This window comes from Sorex fumeus, unplaced genomic scaffold (assembly GCF_029834395.1).
Source record: "Sorex fumeus unplaced genomic scaffold, SorFum_2.1 ptg000061l, whole genome shotgun sequence".
Lineage (NCBI taxonomy): Eukaryota > Metazoa > Chordata > Mammalia > Eulipotyphla > Soricidae > Sorex > Sorex fumeus.
Window position 1 is genome coordinate 26,686,603 of NW_026606118.1, and position 23,642 is coordinate 26,710,244.

At 45.1% G+C, this 23,642-nt stretch overlaps 1 protein-coding gene across 1 annotated transcript in view; it reads right to left on the minus strand.

The window, feature by feature from the left end:
- The window catches only part of ECT2L (epithelial cell transforming 2 like), an 89,880-nt gene that overhangs the window by 64,890 nt on the left and 1,348 nt on the right, over positions 1 to 23,642 (minus strand). Inside the window, 1 exon segment of the mRNA XM_056126288.1 lies at positions 3,725 to 3,887. Coding sequence (XP_055982263.1) covers positions 3,725 to 3,887 — 163 coding nt within the window.

Genomic DNA, 23,642 nt, shown 5'->3' on the forward strand with positions numbered 1-23,642 from the left:
ATATATCTATATATAGAATATATAGTATATAGTAAATACATAGTACTTCTATACATATAGAAGTACTACTTCTATATATACCTGGGGTGCAAAAACACAAAGCAGAAATGACATCTGCACTTGTATGTTTTTTGCAGCATTGTTCACAATAGCCAGAATCTAGAAACAACCTTAGTGCCCAAGAACAGACAAATGGTTAAAGAAGCTATGGTACATCTACACAATGGAATACTATACAGCTATTAGAAAAAAGTGAACTCATGAAATTTGCTTACCAATGGATGGACATGGCAAGCATCATGCTGAACTAATTAAATCAGGAGAGGGACAGGCATAGAATAATTGCACTTATTTGTGGGATATAAAAAATAAAAACATAGTATGAGACTAACACCCAGGGACAGTAGGAACAAGGGCCAGGAGGATTGGTCCACAGCTGGAAGCCTGCCTCAAAGGCTGGGGGAAGAGGGCAGTTGGACTAGAGAAGGGACCACTATGACAACGATGGTTGGAAGTGATTGCCCTGGATGGGAGATGCGTGCTGAAAGTGGGTAAAGAACCAAACTTGATGGCTTCTCAGTATCTGTATTGCAAGCCATAATGCCCTAAAGGAGAGAGAGAGAGAAAGAGAGAGAGAGACACACAGAGAGAGAGAGAGAGCACAAGAAAAGTACCGGCCATAGAGGCAGGCTTCAGGGGCTGGAGAGGGGATGGCAGGAGGGATACTGAGGACATTGGTGGTGGGAGATGTACACTGGTGGAGAGATGGGTAGTAGAACATTGTATGACTGAAACCTAATCATAAAAGCTTGTAATTGTATCTCACGGTGACTCAATAAAAAAATTAATCAATTAAAAATAAAATATATGCTTGGATTGTGCAATAGAATATAATGCAACTATATAAAAAGAAATTCTGCTTTTTCAACAAAAATGCATGCACTACGAGGGTATTACAAGTTAAATAAGTTAGATGAATAAAGTCATAAGTATTATATAAAAAGTTAAATGGACTAAATAAAACAAAAATCTAGTTTTAGACCACAATGCCAAACTAGTAGTTGCCATAAAGAACTGTAGAAGAGGATTGTCTAAGTGGGTAAAAAGATCAAGTATGGTAAGGATGGAACTCTGCCTTAATGGTAAAATTTATATACTGTTTACAAAAATTGTATTGTGACAATGCATATCTGAATCTTACCTAAAGATGTATTACAAAATTATTGCAATAACTTTTTATTTGTTTGGGGGGTGGGTATCACACCTAATCATGCTCAGTGCTTTCTTCTGGCCCTGTGCTCGGTGATCCCTCCTGAAAGGGCTTTGGGGAATATGTGTGGTTCTGGTGATCAAACCGGGGATCATACAGCATGCAAGGGAAGTGCCCTACCTACTGTACTATCTATCAGGCCCTAAAATTAATAAATACATAGAAAGAAATCAACAAAACAGCATGCTTGTATGTCATATCAGCACATATAAATCGAAAACATCTGGCAGAAAAAATATAGAAAGTGAATAGGGCCAGAGAGATAGCACAGGGGTCAAGGCACCAGGCTCCACACAGCCAACCCTGGCTCAGTCCCTAGCACTGCACATGGTCCCCCAAGCTCCTCCAGGAATTATTACTTAGCACAGAATCAGAGCACTACTGGTTCTGACCCAAACAACAACCAACCCCCCCCCAAAATAAAACAGAAAAAAGAAAGTGGGTTTGGAGAACCATAGAGTTAAGGTTCTATGGTTATCCAGAATTATCCAGAAGTTGACAATAATCGCAGCACCAGGAATTGAGCTGGAATTACTATTGTAGTCATGAAACAACTGCTAAATAATAATTAATAACAAAAAAAGATGTAAGTATTCCAGAGAAAACAGGGAGAGGAAAGAAAGATGACACACTAAAAAAATCAATAGTAAGGTTAGAAGATGAAGATGCAACTCAATCAGGATTTGCATCTATGTAAATTGACTACCAACTCAGCTAAAAGGAACGATTGTCAAATGTGAAAACAATTATAAGACCTTGTCCTATCTACAGAACATATCCTTTGAATAGAAGGGCTTAGAAAGGTAGAGTTAAAAGACAGAAAATAAGCATCAAGACTGGCTTCTAGTCCAAGTCCAGTGCTCACAAGGTCATGAGACCTTGGCACACGGCCCTTCCATAGAGAGCTAGTAATTCTCTGAGACCAGAAACTCAACCCCAGGCCATCCAAAAAAATGAGATGTAGCTTAGATTACTACCTCATATGAAAAGTATGCCTATATGTCTATATTTATATTGCAGGTATGCTACCTGTGTACTTGTGTGTGTTTGTGTGTGTGTGTGTGTGTGTGTGTGTGTGTGTGTGTATGCGCATGTGTGTATATATAGTTTTGCTTTTTGGCCAAACCCAGTGATACTTGGGTGTTGCTACTGGCTAGGTGAACGGGGAGCATGGGGGATGGATTGTTCCTGAAACTGTGGTGTCTGGGCCTTCTACATCAAAGTCTGTTCCACCTCTTTGAGCTATCTAGCCAGTTCCTGTATTAAATACTTTAAAAGAAAATATGGGCCGAAGAACCACAGAGAGAACAGAAGGCAAGGCATTTGCCTTGCATGTGGTCAACCCAAATCTGATCCCCAGCACCCCATAAGGTCCCCTGAGAACCACCAGAAATGATCCCTGAGCACAGAGCCAAGAGTTAGCCCTGAATATAGCAGTCTCAAAAGTGCAAAACAAACGAAAATAATAAGTAGGTCAGAAGCACTTCTCTTTTTTCTTTTGTCTTTTTTAAATTTTTTTTTCTTTTTGGGCTTTTTAGGTCACACCCTGGGCTGGAGCGATAGTACAGCGGGTAGGGTGGTTGCCTTGCATGCAGCCAACATGGCCAACCCGAGTTCGATTCCTCTGCCCCTCTCAGAGAGCCCGGCAAGCTACCGAGAGTACCTCGCCCACATGGCAAAGCCTGGCAAGCTACCCGTGACGTATTCAAGATGCCAAACTCAGTAACAACAGAGTCTCACAATGGAGATGTTACTGAGCCCGCTCAAGAAAATCGATGAACAACGGGAAGACAGTGACAGTGATAGTTCACACCCAGCGATGCTAAGGAATTACTCCTGGTGTTGGTTGGAGGACCATATGGGATGCCGGGAATCAAACCCAGCTCCACCATGTACAAGGCATACACCCTCCCTGCTGTACTATCACTCTGGCCCTCAGAAGCACTTTTCCAATCAGTGACAGAAGACATTAAAGATCTGGACTGATATTAGACAAATGTCAGCCGAGGAATCAGTTAAAGGTGAGTTATCATGGCTAAAATAGAATATGAAAAATAAATTGTAAATTTTTTTCCCAAAAAAAGGCAGGCTTCTTCAGCCAGCCTTAAGTGTTCTCGAAATAATTAGACACACTAGTTGTTGGAGAGACAGTAAAGGAGCTATGGCTTTACATATGCCAGGAGAGATCAAGGCACAGAGCCTTGTGCAGTCCCTGTACACGGCTGGGTGTGGTGGTGATGGAGATGGAGCCAGGTTGATCCCATGCAAGGTGAGACCCTTAACCAAAAGTCCTTAATTAATGAAATGCATTTCTGGATTTATCTGCTTCCCTTTTTCCACGTCAGAATCCATTTATGGCTCCGGTACCCTAGGCTGCTATCTTCGGGAAAGGGGGTTACCCCAGATCCTCCTGACAGATGATATTTAGATTCATTCTGAGTACAGGGAAATGACCTGCTCCGTGAGGAACCTCCAAGGCCAGCTGACTTGTGCAGCTGCACACAAATCTTTGGGGTTCAGGAAGGAAAAGATATATAGAGAGATGGAGCGCGGTAAGACTGTCGAGAAGTCCGCGTTGGCCACTTGCATCCTTTGTGAAAACCAGTCTTGAACAAACCTGAAGAGAAACACATAGAAACTTAGTTCAGAATGCTAGTGTCTGCAATTGATGAGAACTCCAGGGTCAAATTGGTCACTCTTATTTTGTTAAGGTCCTATCTATGACAAATTCAGTCCTAAACAAAATAAGGCTGGGAGGGGCTGGAGCAATGATAGCACAGTGGGTAGGGCATTTGCCTTGCATGAGGTCAACCCGGGTTCGATTCCCAGCATCCCATATGGTCCTCTGAGCACCATCAGGAGTAATTCCTAAGTGCATGAGCCAGGAGTAAGTACTGAGTACTAGAATACTCCTGAGTATTGCTGGGTGTGACCCAAAAAGAAAAAAAAAAAAAAGGCCTTATGGAAAACTGTCAACACTGTCCTCCCGTTGTTCATCGATTTGCTCGAGCGGGCCCAGTAACGTCTCCATTGTGAGACTTCTTGTTACTGTGTTTGGCATACTGAATGCCTTATGGAAAAAGAATATCAAAATGTCTAAAAATCGACAGGAAAGGACAACAAACCAAACTGTTTATTATAAATTTAGGTTTCTGGGGGCCAGAGTTATTGCACACAGCCAACCTGGGTTCGATCCCCAGCATCCCATATGGTCCCCTGAGCACCACCAGGAGTCATTCGTAAGTGACTCCTGAGCTTTTAGTAACCCAAAAAGCCAAAATAAATAAATAAATAAATAAATAGATCTAGTTTCCTCTTGGGGATCTGAGAGATAGTACAGCAGGGAGGGAGTGTGCCTTGCATGTGGCCCACCCAGGTTCAGTCCTCGGAACTCCATATGGTCACTTGAACCCACCAGGAGTGAGCCTTGAACACAGAGCCAGGAATGAACTCTGAGCACAGAGCCAGGAGTGAGCCCTGAGCAATGCCAGATATGACCAAAACCAAACTAAAACTCAAAGCCAAGGTGGCCTGAAGTGATAGTGCAGTGGGCAGGGTATTTGCCTTGTACTTGGCTGACCCGGGTTCAATCCCCAGTACCCCGTATGCCCCCCCAACCCCTGCCAGGAGGGATCCCTAAGTGCATACTAAGAAGTAAGCTCTGTAAAGGGTATTGGGAGTTTCCTCCCAGGATGGGAGATGCGTGATGAGAGTAGACTATAGACCAAACATGATTGCCACTCAATGTCTCTTTTGCAAACCACAGCACTCAAAAGGAGAGAGATAACAAAAGGGAATGCCCTACCACAGAGGTAGGGTGAGATGGGGGATGGGGGGTGGGAGGGATACTGAGATCAGTGGTGGTGGAGAATGGGCACTGGTGGAGGGATGGGTATTTGATTATTGTATAATTGAAACCCAAGCACAAAATTTGTATGTCTACAACTGTACCTCATGGTGTTTCACTAATAAAAATTTAAGAAAAAAAAAAGAAGTAAGCTCTGAGCACTGCTGGGTGTGGCTCCCAAACAAAACAAAGTCTAGGTTCCTTCCTTTTTCCCCTTTTCTCCAAATTCTATAAATCAGCAAATCTGTTAGTGCCAGCTCCAAGCTTTAACCCTAAATCCAACTTCTTCCCATCCCCCATCACCGCCCTCCACGTGGTCTCCGGCTTCTCCATCTCCCTATGTGCCTGTCTCCATCCCCTCTCCTCCTCCTAACCCCCGTTCTCTATATGGAAGCCCAAGGGATTTTGATTTATTTACATTTTGTTTCTTTTTTTAAAATATTTATTTGTTTAGTTTGGGGACCATACTATATTCATTGTTGTTCAGGGGCTACTCCTGGGTCTCACGATCACTCCTGGTGGGGTTCAGGGGGGTCATATTTGGTGCTGGGGATTGAACTGGAGTTGGTCACAAGCAAGGCAAAAGCCTTATCCATTATACTACCTCTTGAGCTCTGCTTTTAAAAAATTCATTTGTTTATGGGGGCAGGGGACTAGGACCTCCCAAGGTGTGCTCAGGAGACCTGGGGGACCCTCTGGTGATTCTTGGTCACCAGAGGGAGACCAGGTGGTGATCAGGATTGAAATGGGGTCAGCTACATGCAAGGTAAGCACTCCTGGATTAACTCTCTGGTCCGTAAGAAGTTTTGGGTGTTTTTTTATTTTTTTGAAGAACTAGCTACTCGTGTCAATGACAAGGGTCAATGACTGCCTATTATATTATGCTCCTGTCCTCCTGGTTTTGATTGAAGTCATCATTTTCTTGATCCATGTTTATGCAATATTGTCACAACCTAAGCCAAAATAAAATGACTTAAAATTAACTTTTTGGAGTGCCACTAAGGGTAAAGGGCCAGTACATACGTGTGGGTTTAAACAGGAAGAGTCACATGTGTGTGGTATAACCAGGAGGGCAAAGAGCAGGGTTATGCGTGTAAAGCCCAGACAAGCGGCACTTAGAGGTTTCCCCATAGCAAAAGAGACGAACCCCCACGAGTAGCAATCCCGAAGCTTCCTCCCAAAGCATCACCAACTCCTCATTGTCTCAATCATTGCACTGCCGGAGAATCAATGTGCTCTCACTTGGTACCAAACAGATCAATAAGGTGAGCAGTCAGCAGGAATTGTCTGCAACCTTCTTTCAAAGTCTAGTTTGAGAATCTTCGGAGTTTTCATCCTTGCTCTCTTTTCCTGCTCTAAGCATCAACTGTTCTATTCCAGAGAAATCACCACACTCTCTCCCCCTCCACACACACACACACACACACACACACACAAAACCACCTGAAAAGCAGTAACTGAAAACACTAAATGTAGAAAACAGAAAAAAGTAAGTGAAAACAGTTACTTTTACCATCATTACCGTCAACCTCAATTATAAACATTTTATATTTGTTCCTTGTCTGAGCCACTATAAAGACACATCCTTGTATAATAAACTTCAAGGAAGAAGGCAGAAAAATGCTCCAGTGGAGTGAAAAAAAAATTGCAGTCCTGGAGCTGTGGCAGTGCCATGAGTCCTTTTAATGACATTTGGCTCATTGCATTTTAGTTAATGTCGCAAAGGAATCCATGAAGGGAAGGAGCAGCATGTGAGGAGACCATAAACAAAATGGGCCTTGCTCATTTGTTGTGACAAGGAGTGCTTCATTTAAATAATTCATGGAATGCATTGCAGTGTGCTGCTGAATGTACAATGTGTACTTTGCAAAAATAACAAGGCTTAGTAATAAGGGACTGGTATCTAATTCTCTGTTCTTAAATTTCTGATAAGGAGTAGAAAGACGTTGCAGAAAAGCGTGGGAGAGCAGCTAAGGCAGGTACCTGAAAAGGGGGGAGTGGAAGTGTCAGGGGCCACTTTCTTCCTCCCACCTCTCCTTTTGGATTGAATCATCTGAGGTACACAGAAAGTTGTTCATGGTTGGGTTTCAGTCATGCAATGTTCCAACACCTGACTCTTCACTTGTGTACATTTCCCACCACCAGTGTCCCAGTTTCCCTTCTACCGACACCCTTCACCCCAGCCTGTCTCGATGGCAGACAATTTTCTTCTATCTCTATCTCTCTCTGTCTCTCTGTCTCTGTCTCTGTCTCTCTCCTCTTGGGCATAGTCATTTGCAATACAGGTTATCATGTATATCCCTTTATCTCTTTTCAGCCCACCCAGAGTGATCATTTCCGACTATCATTGTCATAGTGGTCATCAGCATCCACTGTTTACTTGCCTCGTTAGCTCTTGGGGCCTGGGGTGCGGTGGCAGGTGTGGGGAGAGCTTTACACTTCATGACCTGGTAAGAGCCGGTTTAGGTGAGTTTCCATATTGATGCCAAAGTCACACTGAATAATCAGCAGGGCTGGGCTACAAAGGCACTGACAGGCACGGGGAAATGAGTGAACAAAAATGGGCCCGTGATTAAGCAATAAGGAGGGGTGATTGAAGAGTTTTGTCTGTTTGCTTTAACAATTAAGAAATAAATTATCGGGGCTAGAGCCATAACACAGTGGGTGGGGCGTTTGCCTTGCACGTGGCCAACCCAGGTTCAATTCCCAGCATCCCATCTGGTCCCCTGAGCACTGTCAGGAGTAATTCCTGAGTGCATGAGCTAGGAGTAACCCCTGAGCATCACTGGGTATGACCCAAAAAGATAAATAGATAAATAAATAAATAAATAAGGTGACCTGTTAATAAAAAAAAAGAAAGAAATAATTTATCAGGCCCAGAGAAAGAGCACAATGGTTTAGAATGGTCATGGGTTCTAGTCCCCAGTGTCTCCACTGCCAAGCACATCCCTGGCTATTCTGTGATTTGAGCCGACAGCCTTGTTCTCTGTGATTCTGGAAGCAGCCAGCAATTTCTTACTGTCACACCCTCTGGGAGCAGCAAAACTAAAACCACATGGAAGCAGCACAGCCTGGCAGTGTGACTCTTGATGATCACTGGTGAGAGCATGGAGCACCCCCAGTGAGCACCACAACCAGAGCATGACCAGTTCAACCAAAGAGTTGCACCTGGGGTCAGGGGTGACTGGGGCTTGGGGGGGTAAAGGAAACGCTTTGCATGCAGCAGGCTTTGATCCCTGCTCTACCACCAATCAGCCGATCAGACTCTCAGCTCTACAATCAATAAACCAATCAATGAAGAAATGAATGAACACATATGCAAACAGTACAACCCCCAGTGAGCACACATGCACCACAGCTTCCAGTGTGCAAACATCACAGTCAGGAAATGTGTGCAACTCTCAATCATTGCAACAACAACAATAAGGAAGGAAAGAGAAAGAAAGCAGAGGGATGATAAGTGAATGTATGGATAAATAAATAGGGAGGGATTGTTCAGGAGTTAAGGTACTTGACTTGTATGCACTTGACCGTGTTCCTACTCCCAGGACAGCATATGGTCTTGAGTACTGCCCAAGGCTATCTCTAAGCACAGGGCCAGAAGTAAACTCTGAGCATAGCAAGATGTGGCCCCAAGCGCGCGCCCCCCCAATAAAATTAATTAATTAATTAATTAAAATTACCCTCAAAGAACCCATGCTTATAAAAAAAATGTGCATTCCAATTCATAGTTATATGGACACACATAAGCAGAACAAATGGGAACATTCTCTCTGGATGAAGGGATTGTGGGCATTTGGTATTTTTCTATTTCTACATATTCTCACTTTCTAATGCCTGACAAAACCTATCAGTGCTGCTGAATAAGAGAGCCCAAGGCTCTCTCTCACCCAGGCCGTCCACTCCCGGTAGAACCTGCATTCTCCAAGGCTTTGCTTCCCTGCTCTGGACTCCAACCCACAGGGGAGGAAGGCTTCCCTGACTCCCTCTTTTTTTTTTAATTTTAATTTTTATTGAATCACTGAGGGCTGGAGCATTAGCACAGCGGGTAGGGCGTTTGCCTTGCACATGGCCAACCCGGGTTTGATTCCACTGTTTCTCTCAGAGAGCCTGGCAAGCTACCAAGAGTGTCCCGCCCACACAGCAGAGCCTGGCAAGCTCCCTGTGGCATATTCCATATGCCAAAAACAGTAACAAGTCTCACAATGGAGACGTTTCTGGTGCTCACTTGAGCAAATCGATGAACAACAGGAGGACAGTGCTACAGTGCTACTATTGTATCACTGTGAGGTAGAGCATTACAAAGCTGGTGACAATTGGGTTTCAGTTCTGACCCCCTCCTTACTGAGAGGTCCCTGTTGCTCTTCCTTTGTCACTCAGCATGGTTGTGGCTATTTGTGTGCTCTCTGTTGTGGTTGGCCAACTATCCCTAGGCTGTGAAAAATCAAGGGTGACGGACACATGCTTGCCATCATCATATCACCTCAGGGTGACCGCCTGTGTATGACATCACATCTGAATCCAGGCAGCAACACAGTGCTGAGGACGGAGTAAGGAACTCTGGAGCCAGCACAGGCAGATCCGGGTCATCGGACTAGTAAAAAGTGATTTTTGCAACAGTGTCGGAATATACAATGAGGGTAGATTTTTTCCAGTGCTATTTCTGGCCTCCCCTGCATGGTCATCACCAGTAGGCTGACAATTCTTGCTATCCCCACACTTCCCATGGGAGGCGACAGTTGTTCACTGAACTGCTATCACAAATCACAAATCATCCTGTTAATCGTCGATTGCCTCGAGCAGGCCCCAGTAACGTCTCCTTCATCCTAGCCCTGAGGTTATATTCAAGGCTCTTTAGGAGAATGAGACCCATCATTGTTACTGGTATTTGGCATATTGGGTACGCCACGGGGAGTTTGCCAGACTCTGCCGTGTGGGCAGGCTACATTTGGTAGCCTGCCAGTTTGTCCAAAGTAGGAATGAGATAATAAGATGTCATAATAGGATGTCGCGCGGCCGCGAATGCGTCTGCGCGGTTCCAGGAGCTGGTTTTCATAGTCTCTGAGTCTTGGCCGTTGATGGGATTACACGGCGCCACGGTGCCAGTTGGTGGGTGTGACCCCCGCCTACTGGAATTTGGAGGAATTGGGTGGAGGATGCTCGGCCCAAATCCGAGTAGGCTTGGAGATCTTGGCCCCGGAACCCGCATGACTTTGTCCCTCTGCCAGTACCTTCATGTGTGTGGAGAGTGGTCTCAGCCACCACCATGCTGAGAACTGCCATATATTTTTTTAAATTTTGAATTTTGGGTCTCACTCAGCAGTGTTCAGGATTTACTCCTGATTCTGTGCTCAGGGATCACTTCTGGAAGAGCTCAAGAGACTACATAGAGAGGCTGGAGCAACAGCACAGCAGGTAGGGCGTTTGCCTTGCACGCCGACAACCCGGGTTCGATTTCCAGCATCCCATATGGTCCCCTGAGCACTGCCAGGGCAATTTCTGAGCACAGAACCAGGAGTAACCCCTGTGCTTCACCAGGTGTGACCCAAAAAGAAAAAAAAAGAGAGAGACTAATAGAGTACCACAATTTTAACTGCTTCATACAGGCACCTTAACTCCACCATCTCTCCGGTCCCTTCATCCTCCCCATTTAATGCTATTTCATACTCTTGGTGGAAACCAAGGGCATGCATGATGTGCTTTAGAGTGTAAGCTCTGCACTGTTTTGTGTTCCCAACCCCTGAGACTCAAGTTCTTTTGGGGGGACTCACTCACCATTTAAAGCCTGTTTCCTCCACAGCACGCTAGAAGCCCCCAAACAAAAGGCAGGACAGCTGTGTACGAGCCGCTCTGCCCCAGCACTAACATGCAACTTAATCTTGGCCAAGATTAAGTGGGAGTCAATTAGAACTGGAGGAAAAAACCACTGGACGTTGAAAGAGAAAATGGCTTCTTGTGGAAACCGCCTTGTGTCACCATAACAAATTCCCATCATGCGTGAGACTTGAAGAGAACAAGCAGGTTCTCTCAGTATCCTGAGGCCCAGAGTCTAGAATCAGGCTCTCAGGGCTACACTTAAGTGTCGCAGGTTCTTTCTGGAGGCTCAGCAGGGGAAAATCTGTCCCTTGGCTTGTTTCAGGTCTTCAAAATGGCTGATTGTCTATTTCTATATGCCCACATTTCCCATTGCTTTACAAAAATTGCTCAGTGCCTTCATCCATCAAAGCCAGGAGCACTGGTCTTCTACTTTCTCCATCTCTCCCTCTACCTCCTCATCACACCGCCTTCTCTTTGCATTCCAATTCCCTCCTTAAGGACCACCATGATTCCACGGAACCCTGACAGCTCTGATAGTCTCCCCAGCTCGGGATCCTCATTCAACTCTGCTAAGCCCTTGGCCATAAAAGGGAGCATCTGTAGATTGCAAAAATCAAGGTTTGGGCATTATTCAGCCTACCATGCAGCTCTAACTCCTGAGACATAAAAACACCCCAAATATTTATAGGGGTGCTGTCAAACACTCCATAAAAGGCACAAACTGTCCCCTTATCCTACTTCAGGTAATTTACTCTGATTAAAATGTGAACTTCAGAAGGCACGAATCTTTGCCACTCTCTTTAGTGTTGAATCTGTGCACCCCAAACTCTGTCTGGTACTAGGAGGCACATGTTATGAACTCCAGAGTGAATGAATGCTGAATAAATGAACACTTTTTTGCTTTTGACACCCCCCACTTTGTCCCCCATTTAAGGGGAAAAACCCCTCTCTATTTGGAGGCCCATGTGTTTCTGTAGAAGCAGATCCCATTCCCGGTTGCAAAAACCACAAGATTAAGGCTAAACCAATTCATGCAGTTCAATTCCAAGGTCACACCAAATGGTTTAAGTGGGTATTGACCTAAATTAACCCAATCAGATGGAAGCCCAAACAAAGAAACTCTTTTTACTCTTTTGGACACAACTGAGGGACTGGAACAATGAAGCAAGGACTGCTGAGGCCCTGCAGAGGACTGGGAGAAACAAGCCACTGGTTTTATTACTGAATGTCCAGATCAAGCTTCAGTTCAGCCGAAGCTACCTCTGGATGTCTCCATTACACCAAGTGAAATCTTTTATTTTGGGCATCAAGTGCACAGCTCCCGGAAGAGAACAGCGCAGTCTCCTGCCTCTGCACCTGGCTGTCCTCACCAGGGCCCCTTGGAGGAGGGCGGGTTGAGTTTCCCTCCCCGCCCCCAAGCAGAGCAGAGCACCGGCAGTTGAAGACCTCCAGCTCCAGCCACAACCATGCTTAAGACCACTCTCCATATGTTCAGACAAGCCTCACACATGAAGGAACTGGCAGACGAACCCAGGTGTGCAGGACCCGGGGCATAGATCTCCAAGCCTGCTCCGATTGGGACTGGGCCTCCTCCATCCAGATCTCCCATCTTCCAGTATGTAGGCATTACACCCACCAACTGCCCCCGGCACCGTGTAATCCCATCAACGGCCAAGACCCAAAGACTATAAAACCCAGCTCCTGGACATCATGTTATCTAGTTTTTACTCTGGAGAACCTGGCCCGCTACTGAAAGTATCCTGCCTGCACGGCAGAGTCTGGCAAACTCCCCGTGGTGTATTCAATATGCCAAAAACCAGTAACAATGATGGGTCTCATTCTCCTGACCCTGAAAGAGCCTCGACTGTGGCATTTTCTAAAATCTCAGGGCTAGGATGAAGGAGACATTACTGGTTCCTGCTGGAGGAAACGGATGAACAACAGGATTACAGTGATACAGTGAGTGAAGTGTAGAGCCAGCGAAGGCATTCTAAACCAAGAAGTAGCAAAGCAAGTGAGAGATTTGCTCCAATGTCTCCCAGAGAAGCTGAAGGAACAACTGTCCTTTGCAACATGTTGTTCATTGCTGCCTCCAAGAAAAGGGCAGAATCAAAAGGTGGAAGGGAGGTCACAGAAACACCACAGTGGGCTCAGTGCCTCCTCTGCACCCCGATGTCCTGAATTCAATCCCCGGTACTACACAGTCCCCTGAGCACTACCTGGAGCAAGCTTTGAGCAGGGAACCAACAGTAGTTCGTCTAGCACTTGGAGGTGTGACCCCACAAACAAAACCAGAAATGATGAAAGCAGCTTTGGGCCCCCAGTCATGTGTCTAACCCTTGGCTCAAAACCAACCTCCCTGGAAACTTAAATATAAACTTCCTCCTCAGTGCTCTATCAGGGTCCTTGAGCCCCAAGCTCTCTGGGCACTTGGAGTCTATGTTTTCACAAACTACAAGCGCCTCTGATGGACACATCACTTCCAAACATGGGGAAACTTGACTTCCTCTTTGTAGAAGAGGCAGCCTAACTGAGTCTGCTGCTCTTGCTAAAGCCACATGCAAGCACGGAATGTGTGACTGATGGGGTAGGGGGATGGGGGAGGGGGGAGGGGTTAAAAGGGAGGGGCCTTGGGGACCTTGAGGGAAGGAGGTCGGTATATGGGTGAGGGGTGTGGTGTTAGAATTAGGTACACAGGAAACCATCATTAACAGTATTGTAAATCACAGTACCTCGAGTAATAAAAAAAATTATTTTAAGATCCATCTACCTCTTAGAATACAGAGGCATGAGTGTGTACACACACACACACACACACAGACACACACACACACACACACACACACACACACACTGTGGAATGCAGAGCCATCAGGGTTGTCCACCCAGCAGAGAAAGCTACAAGTCTGAACAGCTCCAGCCCAGGGAATGAACAGCCTAATGTGAGAGGCGTTCCCGGCAGAGCAAAGGCATCTGAAACCTGTTTCACCAGCCTGACCAGGCTCAGACTTCTCAGGGGTTTCTCCAAGGTGACACACATACAGTCCTGTTTCCTTAGCCTGCACCAGGGGCCCGGGGGCACCGCCCTGGGAACCAGTATGCCTGCAGTCATTAGCCGTGGTCATCAGAGCTGTGGAAGGAGCAGAATTGCCTTAATAACAGGTGAACCAGAGCACTTCTGGGGCGAGGCTAGAAAAGCCTCCCAGGGGAGGCGACGTGTAAATTGGGGGTGAAAGGAACCACTTGTCAAAGGGATAGTTTAAGAAGCTCTGCCTTTTTTAAAAAAATTTTTATTAGTGAGACATCATGAGGTACAGTTGCAGACTTACACATTTTTGTGCTTGGGTTTCAATTATACAGCGATCAAAAACTCATCCCTCCACCAGTGCCCATTTCCCACCACCACGGATCCCAGTATCCCTCCCATCCCCCATCCCTCCCATCCCACCCTGCCTCTATGGCAGGGCATTCCCTTTTGTTCTCTCTTATTGGGTGTTGTGGGTTGCAAAAGAGGCAATGGGTGACAATCATGTTTGGTCTATAGTCTACTTTCAGCATGTAAGAAGCTGGAAAAAATGGAAAAAATGTCTTAGATACTGCAAAATCCCATTTAATTAATTGTCTTAAAATGTAAAGGGGGCGCATCGGAGTGATAGTACAGCGGGTAGGGCATTTGCCTTACACAAGGCTGACCCAGGTTCAATCTCCGGCATCCCATATGGTCCCCCAAGTCACAGCCAGGAGTAATTCCTGAGAGCAGAGCCAGGAGTAACCTCTGAGCATCACGGAGTGTGACCCAAAAAGCAAAAAAAACAAAAAAACAAAAAAAAAAACTTAATGGGAACTACTAGGATGGAAAAGAAAAATCTTATATGAATACAGATCATCTGTTTTTATCAATACTTTAATACTCTGGTTAGGCCTTATTATTTTAAAAATAATTCAGAAATTGCAAAACCAAACATCTAAAACAATTTTATCTGTTTTTAAAACATAGCATCCCTATGTTTTAAAAAATAGGGATCCATTCTCTATAACATATAAGGAGTTCTGACATTTAAATGCTAAATTCTTTTCTTTATTTACAAATTTATTGATAATGACCAAGACACCAAAGAAATGAAAAAATACATTACAAAAGAAAAACTTAATTAAAAGTTGACTCCCCTTAAAAAAAAAAAGTTGACTCCCCTTAGCCCAGCAATTCCATACCCAGGCGCATTCTTATAAGATAAAAAGTATCTATTGAGAGTCATAGAGATGGTACAGGGTTAAAGCACTTGCATCGTATACAGCCAAACCCAGACTGATCCCTGGTACCATATATGGTTCCATGAGCCCTTCCAGGAATATCCTTAAGAACAGAGCCAAGAGCAAGTCCTGGGCACTACCAAATCAAAACAAGCAAACATACAAAAAACATGGGCAAAACTTCCCATAATATTGGCCTCAGTAACGTGTTGAATAATTCAGGACCATTGGGAAGGAAAAAAATAAACACATGAGATCATATCAAAGCAAAATACTTCTATTCTACAAAAGAAAGAAGAAAGAAAGAAAGAAAGAAAGAAAGAAAGAAAGAAAGAAAGAAAGAAAGAAGGGAAGAAGGAAGAAAATTATTGCCAAAATAAAAAGACATGTCACTGAACAGCTGAACAGGAGAAAATATTCACATTCTATAGATCTGATCTGATATGGGTTGGAGCAATGGCACATCGGTAGGGCATTTGCCTTGCACGTGGCTGACCCATCTGACCCAGGTTTGATTCTTCCCCCCCTCTCGGAGAGCCTGGCAAGCTACCGAGAGTATCTCGCCCACACAGCAGAGTCTGGCAATTTCCCCGTGATGTATTCGATATGCCAAACACAGTAACAACAAGTCTCACAATGGAGATGTTACTGGGCCCGCTCGAGCAAAATCGATGAACAACGGGAGGACAGGACAGTGCTACATAGATCTGATATAACATAGATCTTAATACCTAAGACACATAAAGCACTCACAAGGCTCGAAAACAAACCAAATTTTTTAAAAAATGGTTAAAAATGGGGACACTGGGCCAGAGTGATAGTTCAACAGCCTTGCACACAGTTGACATCAAGTTCAATCCTCTGAGCCCTCCAGAAGTGATCCCTGAGCAAAGACCCAGGAGTAAGAGCTGAGCACCACTGGATGTGCCCTCCTACCCCCCACCAAAAAAAAATGGGGACACTACTCATAAACAGACACTTCACCAAAGAAGAATACAGATGGCCCACAGGCACACAAAAAGTTAATCACTAATTAAAAGGGAAATGTGAATTAAAACCATAACGCATATAAACATTTACACTCTCATAAACCAACGTTCCCACAATAAAAAGAAAAGGACTTTGGAGAATTAACTGATTAACAATCTGCAGCAAAAACTTCCACAACAATAAAAGAGGAGGTGAGTTCAGGACCAGAAACTGACAAACTCTTCTAAAATTAGTAGCTCAAATAAGTACTAATAGCTAGGTGTAACTCTGAAATAGATACACAAAGCTCTGCAGAAAAAAAAAAGCACTTATCAACCACACTTATCCCACAGTCACCAGCATGTAATGGTCCAGCTTCACAACTTATCTTGGGAGGGCTGCCAAGCCAAACCAATGAATTAGGTAGACTAATCTTCAGCCCAAAAACTCTGGGGCTCACTTGGAAGGGTAGTGGACTAAAGCCCGGAATTTACACCTGCATTACACCGGCCACCATACAAATGGACCAGCTTCACTGCTTCACAATTAATCTCTGCAGAGATGCCAAACTGACAACACTCCTAAGTATACCAGTGTTTGGGGATCTTCTGGGGTGTAGGCAAGAATCCCCTCCATCTCAGTACTGCTGGGAGCCCCAGAACCAACACCCACATCCCACATGTAAACACCGCACCACCATGTAAACAGTTCTGCTTCCCACCTCAAAAGAGACACCAAGCTGATGAAACCCACAGGTATAGTGTTCTTCTGGATGAAAACTCTGGGGCCTCTTTGGGAGGGGGTGGGTCGAGAATCATCCCAGTTCTACAGATCCTGGAACTTCTGAGGTCCACAGCCGCATAGGTGACTGCATCACACCTCCACATCCCACAATATTGACAGCCTAGCTGGAGGATAGTAAATTTGATGAAAAAGTAGCATTAAGCCAACTAAGTTTAGTAAGCAAAATCAATAACACAGAAGACTCAACTAGAAACAAACAGCTTAGTAAATCTGCAGACAATGACTTTAATAATCCCCTTGTGAAATACAACATTCACACAGTTTCTTTTACTGAACTCTATTCTGATAATTCCACTTAACATTTTGTTGTAACAAGTAATACAAAATAAATTATTTTGTGCCTGCCAAGGGGGGCAGTTTAGAGGGTGGGTGGGTGAAACACTGGAGAAAATAGTGGAGGGAAAGTTACACTGGTGTTGGAACACATTGAGAATCTGAAACAACTGCATTATGAACAACTCTGTAAACCAGTGTTTAAATAAAGCTTTTTTTAAAAAAAAAAAGAAAACATGCAAACAAAATCCCGGAGACTAAACTAAATAAAGTACTTTCTCTGGGTGAGTTTCGTATCATGTCCCATACAAAGAAGAACGAATGCAGGCACCAGACAAAGGACACAGTTTCCAGAGACCAAACGCCAGGTCTTAGCTAATGAGACCGAAACACACCACAGGATCTCTAATGACCTCCAGTGGTAACAAGTAAAATTGCTTGTTGTCTGATCCAGAGATAGGAACACTAGACTAGCTGTAATGTGATGACAACTGAGGGATATGAGCCATTATTTTCCTTGCTTCGGTGTTGGTTTTGGTTTGGGGGGGCCACACCCAACTGTGCTCAGGGCTTACTACTGACTTTGCACTCAGGGATTACTCCTGGCAGGGTTTTGGGAACCATAGTGGTATGGGGTTAGAATCCAGGTTGGACAAGTGCAAGGCAAGTGCTCTACCCACTTGGATTTTCTCCCTGGTCTCTGAGCTATTATTTTCTTATATTGAAAGCCACACTAATATCTTAAACCCTATACTCCAGTACCCCAGGTGGGACTCGAACCCACAATCCCTGGCTTAGGAAGCCAGTGCCTTTATCCATTACGGATGGAGCGATAGCACAGCGGTAGGGCATTTATTTGCCTTGCACGCAGCCAGCCCGATGAGCCAGGTTCGATTCCTCCGCCCCTCTCGGAGAGCCCAGCAAGCTACCAAGAGTATCTTGCTCGTGCAGCAAAGCCTGGCAAGCTACCCATGACGTATTCAATATGCCAAACACAGTAACAAAGTCTCAAAATGGAGATGTTACTGGGCCCACTTGAGCAAATAGATGAACAACAGGAGGACAGTGACAGTGTTTATTGAAAGCCACAAAACTTGTGAAAGGGAAACCCAGCAATGATTGTCTTAGAATGTCCCCTTTCTGAGCCTGTCAGGAGTGATCCCTGAGTGCAGAACCAAGAGTAAGCCCTGAGTACAACCCCCCAGACAAAATAAAGTCCCCATTCCCAATGCCTTTTTTTTTGGCTTTTTGGGTCACACCCAGAGATGCACAGGGGTTACTCCTGGTTCATGTACTCAGGAATTATCCCTGGCCGTGCTCGGGGGACCATACGGGATGCTGGGAATCAAATCTGACTCTGGCCGCGTGCAAGGCAAACACCCTACCCTCTGTGCTATCACTCCAGCCCCCCCCCCCCCCCCCGCCCAATGATTTTTAAGCACTGACTGAAAGAGTTGTCTGTGACCTGTCTTTGCCGACTCTTTGAAAACAGCTAAGAAACATCTGCCTTCTTCCTTTGACTGTTTAGGGATGTTGGTTAATAATCTACCTTGGGCCAACTGATGCAGAAGAAAGCTGAATACAGAGAAGGTGAGGGGATAAGCAGGAAAAACAAAAATGACTAATGGAATGAGACAAGCATTAAAAAAGGGGGGGTAGGGAGAACAAGAAATGGAAGAAGGCAGATATTGCTGATTTAAACTAAGTCAGCCTGGGAGCAACAGTACAGTGGGCAGTTTGCTTGCCTTGACACAGCCAACCCGTGTTCGATTCCCAGCATTCCATGTGGTCCCCTGAGCCCACCCATTGTGATCCCTGAGCACAGAGCCAGGAGTAAGCCTTGAGCACCACTGACTCGAATAAGATAGATAAAAAATATATAAATAAAGTAAGCCAGTTAGATTATACAGCAGGTAGAGTTCTTGCCTTGCATAAGGCCAGCTGGGTTGATGCCTGGCACCCTATATGAACCCCTAGAACCTTGCCGCAAGTGATCCCTGAAAACAGAGTGGGCCCCAAACCAAAGAAAAATCAAATAAGCCAGTTTGGGGGCCTAGTAATAGTTCTGTGGCAAACTGATTGCTTTCCAGGCAGAGGACCAAGCAACGATCCCTGGTTCCACCCCATGTGCCAGCCAGCATTACTCTTTGGAATCCCTGGCAGAAGAATGAAGCATGCAGTCCTGGGAATACCACCATGATGTGTGTACAAGTGCCACATCTGAGTGTGTAACCTCAGGTGAGCAAAAACAACAAGCAAAAACCCAAAGGGAGGAAAAAAGGAAAATAAAATAAACTCATTTGATCTCGTGGGACGCTTAGATGCTTTTGGCTAACAGACGCTTCAGAAGTTCAGAGACTAGACTTTGCCCTTGACCTCACCACCAGGCTTAGCGCAATCAGCAGTCATCAAATGATGCCAAATCATTTCACCAAACAAGCCCTCGAATGAGTGAGCTCACACCACTTCCTCCCACTCTCCCTTGCAGAGCTGAGGATGTCCCAACTCTGTGCCCTTTGGTGAAAGACTCTGTGAATGAACCAAATCCCAAAAGAGAATTTACTCCACTAATCCACTCTAAATTGGCTTCAAGCTATCAGAAATTTCATTTACTTGAGATTGGAGCTAGGAACCCCTATCTTTACAAGCCTCTGCCACTAGCCTAGCCAGATTCATCCACCAGGTCCAAGCATGGTGGAGAACTTTCTAGAATATTTTGGTCTTTCTGCACACCTGAAAACGGTCCGTTTCTAACAATTATCTGGCAAGTGCTACTACTTGCTCTGCTACTAACCAAAGTCTGTGTATTTGCTGTGCTAATTAGCAAGGTAGCTGGCAATAGCGAAAATAGAGTGATCCTTGCAGTACAAGGTGAGCTGGTCCTGCCTCATGTATTCATTCTTGATCAGAACAGGCGCTGTGTCTGGGTATCATTTCAGCTCAGAGGGTCATGTGGCTGGACTATTCCCAGTTAATTACAGCCCAGGGCAGGGAGGGTCAGAACAAGGACTCATTAGCTATTAGTGTGACCACCACAGAGAAGTCATATCTGTACTCCTGAACCCGGCTCCCTACATGGTGCTACCACTGTGTGTTCCTTTACAGACTGTCCATTCATGTCTACGGAGATCTCAGGATCTCCTTGGGTTATCAGGTCTGATTGTCCCAGGGAAAATTTAACGTGCTGTGGCAGAAAGCTGGCAATGTGGGGCACAGAGAAGATACATCTACAGAGACTTTAGGTTAACTCTGAAAGTCAAGACAAAAGAATCCTTCCCTTTGGTCTGTGAAGAACCTCGAGGTCATCTGGGTCTATTTCAGGGCGACACCCCATACCCCACTACTCCCATCCACCCCTGCCTCTACTGTAACTGACCCCAAGCAGATGAAAGTCCTGAGTCAGGACGGAACATGACTTTGATGCTTTATTTATTTATTTATTTTTGGCTTTGGGGCTGGAGCGATAGCACAGTGGTAGGGCGTTTGCCTTGCACGCGGCCGACATGGCCGATCTGGGTTCGATTCCTCTGCCCCTCTCGGAGAGCCTGGCAAGCTACCGAGAGTATCTCACCTGTACGGCAGAGCCTGGCAAGCTCCCCGTGACGTATTCAATATGCCAAACACAGTAACAACAAGTCTCATGATGGAGACGTTACTGGGCCTGCTTGAGCAAATCGATGAACAATGGGAGGACCATGATTTTGGCTTTGGGGTCACACTCAGTGATGCTTAGGGGTCACTTCTAGCTCTTAACTCAGGAATCACTGCTGGCGCTGCTCAGGGAAACATATGGCATGCGAAGGATGGATCCGTGTCTATTGCATGCAAACCACAAACCTTTTCCTCTGTACTCTCTCTGGTCCCTCGAGTCTTAAATGCTCTTGATTTGCATTGCCTCACACCTACAAGGATTTCACTCCCCTGTTTAAAATACACATTTCAGGGGCTAGAGCGATAGCACAGCAGGTAAGGCGTTTGTCTTGCATGTGGCCGACCCGGGTTCGAAGACCAGCTTCCTATGTGGTTTCCTAAGCACTGCCAGGAGTAGTTGCTGAGTGCAGAGCCAGGAGTAACCCCTGAGCATCGCTGGGTGTGACCCAAAAAGCAAAAAAAAATTTTTTTAATTAAAAATTTTAAAAAATACACATTTCTTATTTCAGCAAGGATGTAAGAAAGACACCAAAATCGCATGCTTTTCTTTCTTTTTTTTTTTTTTTGGCGGTGCCAGGAATTGAACCCAGGGCCTCACACATAGATCTACCACTGAGCCATAATCCCCATCCCTAAATGCTTGACTTTACGTATGTATTTGTCTTGGGACCACATCTGACAGTACTAGCGGCTACTCCCAGCTGTTTTCTCAAAGATGCTCAGCCAATCACGTGGGTGCTGGGGACCGAACCCAGAGCTCTGCAAGCAAAGCATGCACTTAACCCTTTGAGCTCTCTTTGTCTCCTGAATCCATGCTTCACTTAAAAATGATCAATGTAGGGACTGGAGCGATAGCACAGCAAGTAGGGCATTTGTCTTGGACATGGCCAACCTGGGTTCGATTCCCAGCATCCCAAACGGTCCCCTGAGTACCACCAGGAGTAATTCCTGAGTGCTGAGCCAGGAGTAACCCCTGAGCATTGCTGGGTGTGACCCAAAAAGAAAAAAAAATGATCAATGTAATACATATTTTTATCTACCAAGAATAGTCTACCTATTCCAACTGTATATAAGTTGGGCATGTGGGGGTGAGGTGGACCTGGGTCTCACTGCTTCGGTTCTGCTTCCTCCAGGCAGCCTTAAGTCTTAACTCTGAAAATAAAGTTCTCCTTTCTATAGAGGTGTGAATATTTTTATTAAAAATCAACAATATTTACAGAATGCTAAAAATTCACTGATGGGGCCAGAAAGATAGTACAATGGGTAGTGCACTTGTCTTGTACACGGTCAACCCTGGTTTAATTCCTGACACCATTTATGATCCCCAGAGCCCACCAGGGGTAACCCTTGCGCACAGAAGCAGGAGTACGCGCTGAACATCTTGACTGTTACCCAAAACCAAAACAAACAAACAACATTTCACTGGCTTAACCAATTGCTAAACTTTTGTAAAAACAAAACAGTCCATCACCTGTGGGATAGAGGCAGAATAAAGGAATAGACAGTACCGAGAGGGACCAAGCTCTAACCCTTGATTACAAAATGTATTAACTGACATGGGTTCAGGAATGGGGGGAATGAAGATGGGGGCAGAGGTGACATGAGGACAGTGATGGGGGGGTCTTGGGCATTTTGGTGATGATAGGGAGGGTGTTTGTACATGGAACTTTGTGATACAACTCTGTACATCAATACTATAAATATAAACACTATTGTAACCCTATTGCCAAAATTATAATTAAAAATTTACAAAAATACAGTAATTAATGGGCTGGAGTGATAGCACAGTGGGTAGGGCGTTTGCCTGGCCGACCCAGGTTCAATTTCTCCGCCTCTCTCGGAGAACCCAGCAAGCTACTGAGAGTATCTTGCCTGTATGGCAAAGCCTGGCAAGCTACCTGTGTTGTATTTGATATGCCAAACACAGTAACAACAAGTCTCACATTGGAGATGTTACTGGGCCCACTCGAGCAAAACGATGAGCAATGGGAGGACAGTGACAGTAGCAGTGACAGTAATTAATAAATAAAAAACCCATGAGATGTGCCATTGTTAAGGGTCTTGAGGCCCTCTCATACCCTCAAGAAGAAAGGAGGCTTTAGAAGGAGCTGTTGCCTTTGAAACTGACCACACATGCTGGGGGAGAAGGCAGCTCAGATAGAGAAGGGAACACAAAGTAAAGGATGTTGGGAGGAACCATTTGGGTTGAAAGATGTATGCCGAAAGTAGACTATAGACTGAACACGATGGCCACTCAATACCTCTATTGCAAACCACAACACCCAAAAGGAGAGAGAACAAAAGGGAATGCCCCTGTCGAAAGTGGACTATGGACTGAACATGTTTGCCACTCAATGCCTCTTTTGCAGACCACAACACCCAAAAGGAGAGAGAGAACACAGGGGATTGCCCTGCCACAGAGGCAGGGGGGGATGGGGGGATGGGGGTGGGGGGGATATTATCCATGGTGGTGGAAAATGGGCACTGGTGGAGGGATGGGTATCTGATCATTGTATAATCAAACCCAAGCACAAAAAATTGTAAATCTACAACTGTACCTCATGGTGTTTCACTAATAAAAAAAAATTTAAAAAAAAAAAAAAAAGGGAATGCCCTGCCGCAGAGGTGGGGGGGGGATGGGGGGATGGTGGGAGGGATACTGGGAATATTGGTGGAGGAGAATGGGCACTGGTGGAGGGATGAGTAAATGATCATTGTATGGCTGAAATGCAAACACAAAAGTTCGTAAGTTTGTAACTG